General features: G+C 36.9%; 1 protein-coding gene and 1 long non-coding RNA gene across 2 annotated transcripts; both read left to right on the forward strand.

Annotated features, from left to right (window-relative positions):
• The first annotated feature begins 254 nt into the window (after positions 1–254).
• On the forward strand, positions 255–1,826 carry LOC149620905 (serine hydrolase BPHL-like). The gene is made up of 4 exons (XM_089855156.1): positions 255–499; positions 764–1,182; positions 1,244–1,499; positions 1,570–1,826. The coding sequence occupies exons 1-4, from the start codon at positions 426–428 to the stop codon at positions 1,658–1,660; spliced, it is 840 nt and encodes a 279-aa protein (XP_089711282.1). The 5' UTR covers positions 255–425; the 3' UTR covers positions 1,661–1,826.
• A 5,982-nt stretch (positions 1,827–7,808) lies between these two features.
• On the forward strand, positions 7,809–9,015 carry LOC149620906 (uncharacterized). Its single transcript, XR_016375328.1, has 2 exons — positions 7,809–8,640; positions 8,718–9,015. It is a non-coding gene; the product is annotated as an uncharacterized LOC149620906 (long non-coding RNA).
• The last annotated feature ends 3,525 nt before the right edge of the window (positions 9,016–12,540 follow it).

Here is a 12,540-nt window from a genome sequence, read left to right on the forward strand (position 1 = left end):
AGCGACGCCGCGGGTAACAGCTAGTCAACCATATATCATTTTTGGATTTTTCTTATTTACCGTTAAGTGTGTTTATTAATAGATATTTCTTTGCCTGAAAATTTTTCTAGCTAAATTTTACAGCGTCATGAATTTTTTGTTCCGTTTTTATGGGCGAGTTTGCTAGTTAATTCTGACTGGAAATATTTTTACGACGCGAGTTCGGCAGAATTTTTGACCGAGATTTTTTCTTTCTGTTGGTATGGCATTCTGCCAGATTGAGGGCGATATGAGTAAATAACGAAATATCAGCTGTTTCGCGCTTTCGCGGTAAACCGATTTGAATTTTAATCTCATTGCACACGGCATGTGATCATTGTAACGTAAACACGTGGTTTAAGGTCAAGAGGTATAGATTGGGGCTTTCCTAGATTGGTTTCAACGAGATGTATACATTAAAAGTAATGGATAAATTAGCTTTGAAATCATTTAGAAAATGTTTCTACAGTTCAAAACCATCGTAAGTACTTTCGGAAGCTAATAGAAAACTATAGTTTTCTATACATAGTATACAGGCGTAGAGGATTCCTATCATTAACACCAGGAGACCAAGCGACTTAGAGTGTAAAATCGTCTGCTATTTTACACTCTAAGTTGCCAGGTCTCCTTGTGCAAATGGTATGAATCCTCCACGCCTGTAAACTATGTATTAGCTTCTGGTACCATTTACTTGAAGTTGTAAGTCTTCTGTTGACTGTTCTTGTCTAATTATTGAATTAAACAGATATCCTGGTCAAAAAGTAAACGTTAATGGTGTAAATCTACACTTTGAAAAAGTTGGAAATGGCCCTCATACTTTGCTACTTCTTCCCGGTGCCATTGGATCAACCAGATCGGATTTTGGACCTCAGCTGGAGAAGCTTAATCGTGAGAAATACACTATCATTGCTTGGGACCCTCCCGGTTACGGTTTCAGCCGGCCTCCAGCCCGAGCGTTTGATACGCAATTCTACCATAAAGACGCGGAGATGGCTAACAAATTAATGAAGGAAATTAAACATCCAAATTACTCCGTAATTGGTTGGAGTGACGGTGGGATTACTGGGTTGATTATGGCAGCGATTTATGGTGACAATATAAATAAATTGGTTACGTTTGGAAGTTGCGCTTTCATAACTGATAGAGATTTGCAGATGGTTGCTGGTACGCGCTGAAAAATTAGTGAAATTTAACTCAATTTATGGATTACTTGGGTTTTCCATAGCTACTCGTGACATTTCAAACTGGAGCGATAAAATGAAGGCGCCTTTAATCAAATTATACGGCCAGGAATATTTTCAAACAATGTGGGAAGGATTTTGCGATATTTACGCCGCAATTAGAAACAGTAACGATGGAAATATTTGCCGCGAAGAGTTAAAAGATATAAAATGCCCAACTTTAATCGTACACGGAGATAAAGACCCGATGGTTGATCCCATTCACCCGGATTATTTGAACAAACACATTAAAAATTCCAAGTAAAATTTGATATCTTTTTAAAAAGTTAATTTAACAATTTATAATGAATTTAAATTATTTTTATTTCAGGTTGGTTCGATTTCCTGAAGGAAAACATAATTTGCATCTAAGATACGCTGACGAATTTAATAAGATTGTAGAGGAATTTATGGACCAGTAAAATTAATATCTGTAACGTTTCAATGGGCTGTCACTGTCAGAGCCCGTCGTCTCCTTTTTTTACCAACCCTTTTGTCCCATGGTCCAGACAGCCCCTTTAATGCCAAAAAATGTTTTGATAAATAAATAATTTAAATTTTTTATTGTTAACGTGTTTTACACGGTTACTTGACGTGTTTTGATTTTAGTTAACCGGTTTCATACTTGGTTAAGTGAAATGTCGGCTCCTGTAGCGCTCCTAACATACTGGCTAATCTTCTAGACTTAGAAAAACAATCATTCCGCAGTAGGATGCTTACCACATTGCATTAGCATACGATTTGAATACACGGTGATTCGGAACGCCTGTCCGAACAAATGGCTATATAGTTAAACACAAGGTTTTATTATCTCTCCGAGTGACGATGATGTCACGGAGAGGTATTGTACTGGACGTGTCGGGTGTAGTTCGCAGTTCACAGAAAGCAATCAGGGCCGGATTAAGCAATTTTGCCGGCTGAGATAATTCTCGGCCCCTGGGTGAAAAATTGCGCCCCCTTAAGCGGGGAAAAAAGAAGATCAAATGTTGCTGAGGGGGAATAGTTTAACTCAATGCGCCCCCAACAAGCCTTGCGCCCGGGGGCGAGTGCCCCCTCGCCCCCCCCCTTTAATCTGGCCCTGAAAGCTATATTTGCTTCTGCTCCATTATCATCGTTAGGGTTAAGATGAACGCTGCAATCGGCTTGGGTTCAGACTTGTAAATAGAGGGTACCAGGGAGCCTGTGACACCTAAGAAAATTCACAGGACACCCTGAAAAAATATTTTTAGAGGGGTCGGGTACCGACCGGGTACCCTGAAAAATTCGGGTCGATGATAACTCTCCGCCATAAGGATTACTCAAAACAGCTCTCAAAAAAGGGGAAAAAATAAAATGAAGAATATTTTCCCTCAAAACTGTTGCCGGAATGCATCCTTCCCTCCCTTACATTTTGTTTATTTACCTTTGTCCACTAGGGAGCCCCGGGTACCCAAGAAAATTGGGCTTTGGGGGGTCATTATGATTTACAAGTCTGCTTGGGTTACAAGAAACGTCTAGCCTCCCCAAGGCAGGACCTCCACCAAAGGTTCACGCAATCGCGCTATTTCTTACCCTTTATCGGGAATCGGCCAACTTATATACCCTAAATTTCCAAAATTTGTTAATTTAATTTCCGTCAACGATAGCTATGTTTAAAATTATTTTAGGAATAACGTTTCTTAAAACGACTCAACTAGAATTAAGGTAAATTACTAACGATTAAAATAATAATAATTATATTTATTCAATTATTTAAGAAAACCACATAAGTGAGTAGATTGCTCTAGTCTTGACTCAGAGAGGTTTATTTTGGTTTCCCAACTTGTTGGTTGTTAGAATGGGTCGTTTGCCTATCGGTCACAGGTGTGTATAACCAGGAATTTGCTATCACATATAGAGCTGAAAGCATGCAGTGTAATTTTATAACACATACACTTGGTGAAAAACCTTTTAAACGTGAAACTATGTTTCTTTGCGAGCACGCGGAAGAATGCAATGATCACACAACGTATTCACCAATGAGATAGAATATATGTATTAAACCTAGAGTTACAATTCAAATCGGCTTACCGCGAAACACATTGTTTTTATCAAACACGTTTATCAAAACATGACAGCGCCATCTGTGAGCCTCTATCCGAACTAATTACAACTTTTACTTGCTTATTTGCAATCAGAAACATCGTTTTTACCTCTCCGTGTGACGTAGTCCAGGAGAGGTTCTGTAACGGCCGTGTGTGTCTGTCTGTCCGTTGTTACACCCACGTGACCGCGTTCGCAGTTTGCGTATCGGAGCAAAGTGTTTGCCATTTCCGAACCGCATTGATAGTTCACAGAAATTCGGAAAATTGTATTTCTCCTCGTTGGCTACTCTATACTTGAGTTCTCACACCACCATGTTTGGTCCTCGTCCATCCCACATGAACACCAGTCTGGCACATTTCTGGCTTCCAACACCACCATCTTCTGTTCTTTGTCAATCCCACATAGACACCAGTCTGCACTTACACTGGCTTCTAACACCACTATCCACTGGTCTTCCGTCTATTCCACATAGAGACCAATCTGTATCATTGGCTTCTACTCCATTATCATCGTTTGGTTTTAGGATATACGCGGCGATCAGCTATGGTTACGAGAAACGTCTAGCCTTCCTAAGGTGGGATCGGCCATCAAAGGCTTTCGCAATTGCGCTTTTTCCTTACTATTATAAGGGAAACGATTTCCATATATTTACCAAAAATCGAGTAAGAGGGGTACGCTTCAATTTAAACGTCAATATTAGCTAAGTTTGAGAAGATAATAGGTATAACTTTATTTTAAACGATTTAACTATTATTAATGTTAATTATTGAAGATTAAAATAATTAAAAATAATTATATTTATTTAAATATTATAGATAAACCAATCGTGCAAAGAGAGAGATTAAATCATGGCCTCCTATATCTACCAAGGCCCGTGCATGCGATATATTTCCTTCATTGCCTCCTATATCTATCAAGGCCCGTGCATTGTGATATATTTCATTCATTGCCTCCTATATCTATCAAGGCCCGTGCATTGCGATATATTTTTAAAAACAACAACCGAAATGGGAAGCTCCTCTCAGAAACATAATAATTACTTTTCTCTGTATATGAAATGAAAATATGAATAATATTGCGCTCCTTTAATGGTATCAAATGTGGATGAGAGGGAAAGTATGACAATGGCCATAGAGCCTGTGTTAAAAAACGCGGACATCAAAGTTTTGCCAATAACTATTTAGTCTACTAGTGACTGATGGACTTGCAAACTCGCGACTGAAAGTAGTTCAGACATTTATGCTCGTTGGTTTAACCACTCGATCACGCGCATCACGACGCAAGCTGCTCGTGCTATAGCTAAATTACCGAGATTTGTTTTAAACGTATCTAGTTTTATGCGCTCTTCTATTGCTTCGATAACCTTACTTAAATCCATATTATACCTTCAAATACCTTTTAAAACATTACCAGCTACTCTGTCCTGACTACAAACACAAATCGAGGAAGTTCTAGCATACACAATAGCAGACGACGGTAACCGCGTAACCGCGAATTAATACAAGACCTATTTTAAGAGAGTGAACAGGCCCAGTATAGTCTACAGAGGATAAACATAAGCGAGATTGTTTCGGAAAAAAATACTGCTTCCACTAAAGCAATAAAAAGCGATAGATGCATATTTAGGTTGTTTAAGGAGGTAGTGATAGTCATCTCGACACGGAGAGGTAATACGTTGGGTTTCCCAACTTTTCGTACTTGTTTCATCTATTTATTAGATTGAAAAGGGCTTGAGTTTTACTTCTGCGCTCTTTAGAGCAGCGAAAGTATTGTTCCGACCTCTGTTGGCTGGTCGGATTTGGTATAACCACATAAATAGTTTCGTCATAAATAAACTTTTTGAATTTCAAATTTCCCGCGAATTTTCGACTCCAAATTCACCCGTAGTTCACATTACACCTCTTAGGTGGCGTAACGCATTTTATTTCAAATGAAATTATTTTTCTGTCGGTGTCGGGACTCAGCCACGGGAGGCGAACCTGCTAATGGGTTACTTTCAAAACAAACTTCATACAAGACACTTCGATGAATAAGGGTTCATTTATAAACTCGGTGCACTGTAATTGTTCTTTGTTTTTTTTTTAACCAAATCTATTTATATAAAATCCATGAGGCGTTTTATCCCACTTGCACGCGAGGTAAAGGGTTTGAATTGTTCGAGAGATTTCCCGAGTCCCTGAACATGATGTGAAAAGTCTTATAACGCCCAAAACTGTTCCCCCAATGGTTTTCCTCCTAATTTACTTTTTAATGTGTGAAAAGAAATTAAAAGCCCAAACAGGTTTCTTCCGTCACTCTGGTCTGTATGAAGATAAAACACACTAAATATATCACCAAGAGTTCATAGATGATAACAAAAAGTATACGTCGCTCACAGTTCCCAGCTTTGGCTGTAGAGAACATGTAAAATAAAAAACAAACGACCCATCTCTCCACCCATAAACGAACCAGCCAATCAGAAAAGAGCTTTTAGCGATGAGCTAGTCATTCGCCAAAATTTTGTACACCTGATTTCTGAATTTTTATGCGAGTTCCGTTGATTACTGAATGAAATCCTTGATTTCCGTGATTACGATTTTTTAGGTGATTTCGATAATATTTACACTGATTTCCCGTAATTTTGCAGATTACTTTTGATTTCTGTTTGAATTCCAATGAATTCCGGTGATTATTGGTGATTACCACTGGATTCTTCGTGAATTATGATGAATGCGGTGATTATTTCTATTTCAACTGATTATGATATTTTCGAATTCCTCGATTTATTATGTCTGATTATTACACGAAGGATGTGATTATCGAGGTAATTAAAAAATCATCTGACTATTTCTGTTTTTCTCAAGATTCGACGTGATTTTCAGTGATTATCGGAGATTTCTGATTACCTTTGATTTCCCACAAAAATGAATGTGATTGTGATTACTGATGATTTTCTTGAAATTCTAGAAATTATTAAGTAATCCATATTTCTTCGTTTTTGTACAGCTAATTATACAAGTGACTAACCCCTCGGCTTTTAGCAGGTCAAAGGTTTATAGAAAATAGAACTTTATGGTGGCGATCCAAACGTTAATTCTAGGTACCAAAGCTAGCATCTGCTTCTATATTGAGCATATTCACTCATATTCCCTGTCCTTATTTCGTGAAAGTAATCATACGCGGAAGGGGGTCGACACTTTTCTGAGACTAAAGGGGGTTTCTCTTATTACACCTCAGACCACCTAACCCATGAACAGGCAACTGAATAGGGAGCTAGGTTTGCTTAGAGCAACGCCTGACACTAGTAAAATTCGTGCCATTTTGTTTTTGGAGGAGTAGAGGTCTCCAGTCACATATGTGGGGAGAAAATCTGACTAAATTATAAAAGTGAGTTGAATTTCATTATTTATTTATTTTAGCCTCTCTCTCTCATTAAAGATTCATAAACGATCTATCAAGTTAGTTTTTGCAAATATCACTCTGATATTGTTAATAAAGTCTGTTTAACATTAAGCCTTGGCTAGAAATATCCCAAACCATTACAGACAAATTTTTCTTTACGGGACATTTGGCGATAAATCGGTAGACGCGTAAGGGCGCGTGCTACGCACTGCCATTTGTTAACGCGGGCAGGGCCAGATTAAGGCAGGGGGCAGGGTGCACTTCAATTTCAAATAAAACTTCATGGAATACTATTTTATAAACGAAGTTCCATTCTACACTTTATAAAATATAATTTAATCAAACGGTGTTTTGATATTTCAATTTCATGCAATATATAAATTTAGTAAATCAAGTTTAATTCAAAAATTAGTGCATTACAAGTTTAAGAAAAAAATCATTCAAATCTCCACGTAAAATAATTTTATCGAAAAAAAATACATTTGAAACTTAATTTAATATAAGATTATGAAGACATATTACATCATAACTTGCGAAACAAAATTAAAACTCCATGCTTCATAAGATAATTTTTACAAACTTAATGCAGTATAAAAAAGGGTTTCATGCTATAAAATTTCTTTTAAAACTTAACTGAATGTAAATTTATGAAACATATTTAGTATTGATTACATTCATTGTAATTTTATGGAGCAAATATTCTTACTTCATTCAATGTACCTTTATGAAACAAAAATGGTTTAAGCTTCATTTAGTGTAATTTTATTAAACATATATTCCTTAAGGGTCATTCAATTTCAACAAAACCACCGTGCAATTAATCATATTTTATGAAACGAAACTTCTTCTAAATCATTATACAAAATGGCATTTTATCAATACTAATGAAACTGATAAAATTATAATGCAATGATAAATATTTTATTAAAGGGAGGGTGAAGAGGAGATCAAGTGATTTTTAATGGATTCTTACTAATTATAAGACCATTCTGCATAGTGAAACATCCAGGAAATACAGTCTCCGTAAGATTTTAAAATTCAAAATAGGTTCAGATTTTGTGGATCATTTGAAATAAGGACCTCTGACCAATCGCGTCACGCCCTGCCTTCCTGTTAACAAAATTTCCGTTGCACGCTCTACATCTCGCGCCACCATTATCACATCACGAGAAGCCTATATAAAAATCTGGCGATAAATTTCATTCGGCATGGAGCGTACCACGAGAATTTTGTTAACAAGAAGGCAGGGCGTTACGCGATTGGTCGGAGGTCCTTATTTCAAACTATCCATAAAATCTGAATCTAATTTGAATTTTGAAATCATTCGGAGATATTTCATGGATGTTTCACTATGCAGAATGGCCTTATAATTAATAGAATAATCGATAAAAAATCACTTGATTTTCCACTTCACCCTCCCTTTTAGCGATTGCAATGACTAAAGTATTGAATTTATTTCATTGTTTTAAGCGTTGTTGTTTACTGACCTATATTTAAAGACTCGATCGTCATCATACACCTTGGCATAATTGTTCTCGTGTGACTCCATTTCGCAAAATACCAGCGCTAACACCTCAGATTAAAAATTATTAAACCCTTATCAGTTCAATAATTCAAAGGATTTACTATTGCAATGACTGTTAAAACTGTTTCCCTACATTTCTAATTCACTTTGCCTAACGCGTTCTTCAGTCTTTATGAGTTGATATCTTTATCGTTGCTCAAGATATCAGTCTTTATGAGTTGATATCTTTATCGTTGCTCTAGATTATATTCCCGTTAAAGCAATAAGTCTCAATTGCGTGCTAGTATAATATTTCAACTTGTCACGTAATGTTTGTCATTGCGCAATAATATCAAAAATAAATATAAAACAAAAAGTTAATAACCGACTTTCCTTCCGGCCATTGTCCATGGATGTTAAGCAGTGTGAAAGTCAAAAATTCACGTGATCAAGGTTAGCCAATATAAAATAAATAAAGAAATTCTTCGGTTATTGCTGCGTTAAAAATTAATTGCGATGTCTCTCGCTAGCTCGCGCCACCGAAACTTTTGCGGAAAACTAGAAAATACCCATACGATACGGCCATGTATAAGAACACGATTACGTTTCGTTCCAGTAAATAGGAATGGGATTGAAAGTCATTTTGCGAAACTGATTTCATCCCCCATATTGCCCGTCACTACTTCAAGGCTCAGTCGAGCACTTTTTGGTTTTCTACTTACTTTTGTTAATATCCCTGGCGGAAAATAAAATATTCATCTGTTTTGCCGCCAAACTGTTTTGTATACTGAGTCTTTTCAATTTGAAATAAAATATTCCTTAATATGATATTATTATTCCATAAGCGTATTAGTAACGGTTAAAAGTCAATTTGACTAAGGCAGTTAAAGGGACTGTAAAGATGGTGTCGGCGGGTGGGTAAAAATTATTTTAAATACGTGACAGGCACCACGTGACGCCAAGATAGAAAGACTCCTCATGGAGTGGGACTGGACATATAGTCTTTGTTTTTCGCGAGATTGCAGCGCCAATTCTGCCAAGTGGCAGATTTCGAAGTAAAACAAACTAAGCTTCTTTGAACGCTTTGGTCCCATTGAACCGAATTCCCATTCGACAGAAGGGGGTTTTTTTTGGGGTCCTATTCGACCGAACGTAGCCAAAGGTGCGATTTTATTATAGTCCCATTGGACTGAAATTCTATTGAACTGGAAGAAGACATACTGTGTGGTTTGCATTAAATATATTTTTAATTTCACAACTTATTATTGTTAAAAAAATGTGAGTTGAAATGTATTACTGCACTTATTTTAACTACGTTTTAATTACGGCGAACCCCACCTCACCTACCCTAGCCTAACTTAACCTAACCTAACCCAACGTAACCTAACCTAACCCAACCCAACCTTGTTTGGAGGTAAAAAGATTATTTATATGAGTATTAAAAGCCCGCCTCTTACCACGAACAATTTATTAGCAATAATAGAAATATTTTGGAAAAGATGTCAGATAATTAATTGGAGAATATTTTGGAAAAGGTTGCAGCTAATTAATAGGAGAATATTTTGGAAAAGGTGGCAGCTAATTAATAGGAAAATCTTTTGGAAAAGGTGGCAGCTAATTAATAGGAGAATATTTTAGAAAAGGTGGTAGCTAATTAAAAGGAGAATATTTTGGAAAATGTGGCAGCTAATTAGTAGGAGAATGTTTTGGAAAAGGTTGCAGCTAATTAATAGGAGAATATTTTGGAAAAGGTTGCAGCTAATTAATAGGAGAATATTTTGGAAAAGGTGGCAGCTAATTAATAGGAGAATGTTTTGGAAAAGGTGGTAGCGAATTAAAAGGAGAATATTTTGGAAAATGTGGCAGCTAATTAGTAGGAGAATGTTTTGGAAAAGGTTGCAGCTAATTAATAGGAGAATATTTTGGAAAAGGTTGCAGCTAATTAATAGGAGAATATTTTGGAAAAGGTGGCAGCTAATTAATAGGAGAATGTTTTGGAAAAGGTGGTAGCGAATTAGTAGGAGAATGTTTTGGAAAAGGTTGCAGCTAATTAATAGGAGAATATTTCGAAAAAGGTGGCAGCTAATTAATAGGAAAATCTTTTGGAAAAGGTGGTAGCTAATTAATAGGAGAATGTTTTGGAAAAGGTGGTAGCTATTTAAAGGGAGAATATTTTGGAAAAGGTGGTAGCTAATTAAAAGGTGCATATTTTGGAAAAGGTGTCAACGAATTATTGGAACCAAACCAAAACTAACCTAAGCTAACCTAAGCTAAACTAACCTAACCTAACCTAACCTAAGCTAACCTAACCTAACCTAAGCTAACCTAACCTAAGCTAACCTAACCCACCCGAAACCAAAATATTAAAATTTTAATTTAAAGACATTGATGGAACTACCATTAAGACTGTACTTCATTTTAAGCACAATTTGATTACTAATTCTATATATCTCTTGCCTTGAAAGGAATGAAAGTGACCGTTTTAATTAGTATCACGAAACATTTACTTTTAATATTATTAACATACCTTTCGGAGATTCGAACCAACAACCTATCGCTTCGCAGTCCAACATCGTATCCACTACACCAACGAATTGCTGACGGCTACAGTGTTTCAAGTTATATTCATGCATTTTTTAGGGGCATATTCGGACGATTGGGATTTCGGTCCATCGGGAATATAGCCATTGGGCTGGAAATCTAAAATCATTGCGGGATATTCGGTCGAATGGGATTTCGGTCCATTGGGAATTCGGTTGAAAGGAACGATACCCTTTGAACCACGCCTCTCCTCGGTCACGTGCCTGTGACGTATTTCAAATAATTTTTACCCACCCGCCGACGCCTTCTCTACAGTTCCTTTAAAGGTTATTGAAGTGAATTTAATAATTATTATTCTGCTATAATGAACAGAACAAATTCTTGGTTCGAGTAACTTTATAACGTTTTCCAATGGGGTGATCCGAGCGCTCCCGGAGTGCTCCGAAAACAAATTCGTCTTTCAATGGGAAAAACGAGCGGCTTCGAGACTGGGGCACGTCACCAGTTGCTCCCTCGTCGATTGATCCCAACGGCTACGACGCGAGAGACGGAGTGATGAAAACGGAGCGCCTGATGACGTCACAAAAACCACCCTGGAAAACCTTCGTCTTTCAATGGGAGCAACTAGATCAGGTCCTCCGAGCTAGAGCGATGACGTAACAACAAAATACGAAACGATCTCGGAGCGATCTCAGGCGACCCCTATGGAAAACGCAATTAGTTAGGATCCATCGACATTCGGAAAAATTAATATTAAACGTCGGTTTCGAAGCAACGGGTCGAATCTAAAATTTAAGAAATTACCTTTTATTTGAAAGTTTAGAATATAGTAAGAGAATAGGGCGCCAGTATACGGTAATCAAGATGGCGGCCACTCAAGGGGGGAGAGTCGGGTTTTTCCGATCTCTCACCTCTTTTTCGAAGATTTTCTCAACCTGTTAATATTTGATTGATTGATTGTGTCGGCTTATAATAGTTTTGTAAGTTTATAAAGAAATTATAATATATATATACTATCTCTATAGTATATTCGAGATAAAGAATACTGTTTGAAAATATGACAAATTTATTGAGTTTTCGAACCGACTTATCAATCCAATAAGCAATAAATATAAATTTTGTACATTCACGGAATATTTCAGCATTCGAAAAATATTCCATTTATCGATGAATCAATAATTCCAATCGAATCGTGCTTAAACTGAAATTAAAATCCACTATGTTTACACCGTTACCGATCCGTAATCAATAATTATATTATCTGAACTAAGCTTTGGAAAGATTTAGGTGTCGAGATTCATTGAAGAGAACTTCATGGATCTAAGATTGAAACTTGCGGGATGCATATTATAAGCTTATGCTTTCTATATTTCAAGAAAAACTTACCATAATCAGGGTTTTTGAATTATTGGTTAAGAAGCAAAATGTTTTATCAGGGATAGATTTAATTTTGGAAGTAGGAATGGAGAACGGTTAGTATTTACTTCAGTCCGACTCATAGCCCAGTAAAGAGCCCCTCGCTCCAACACGTAACGAAAAGTTCAAATTATCTTATTGGCTCACTTAAACTACATTTTGATGACGTTGCTGACGGGGGAGGCATTTTACCTCTGTCGCCATGACCCGCCTCTTTTTATATCGGTTGGACCAGGGATAGATTTAGTTTTAGAAGTAGGAATGGAGAACGGATAATATTTACTTCAGTCCGACCCATAGCCTAGTATAGAGCCCCTCCCTCCAACACGTAACGAAAAGTTTAAATTATCTTATTGGCTCACTTAAACTACGTTTTGATGACGTTGCTGACGGGGA

Source organism: Phalangium opilio, unplaced genomic scaffold, assembly GCF_054372755.1.
Source record: "Phalangium opilio isolate 3A_F unplaced genomic scaffold, DU_Popi_V2 ptg000209l_1, whole genome shotgun sequence".
NCBI lineage: Eukaryota > Metazoa > Arthropoda > Arachnida > Opiliones > Phalangiidae > Phalangium > Phalangium opilio.

Excerpts from the sequence above, each read along its gene's own strand:
- LOC149620905 (XM_089855156.1), top strand. The coding sequence starts at position 426 with ATGTATACATTAAAAGTAATGGATAAATTAGCTTTGAAATCATTTAGA. Across the intron at positions 500-763 it reads TTCTACAGTTCAAAACCATC|ATATCCTGGTCAAAAAGTAA; the intron begins GTAAGTACTTTC and ends TGAATTAAACAG. Across the intron at positions 1,183-1,243 it reads AGATTTGCAGATGGTTGCTG|CTACTCGTGACATTTCAAAC; the intron begins GTACGCGCTGAA and ends GGTTTTCCATAG.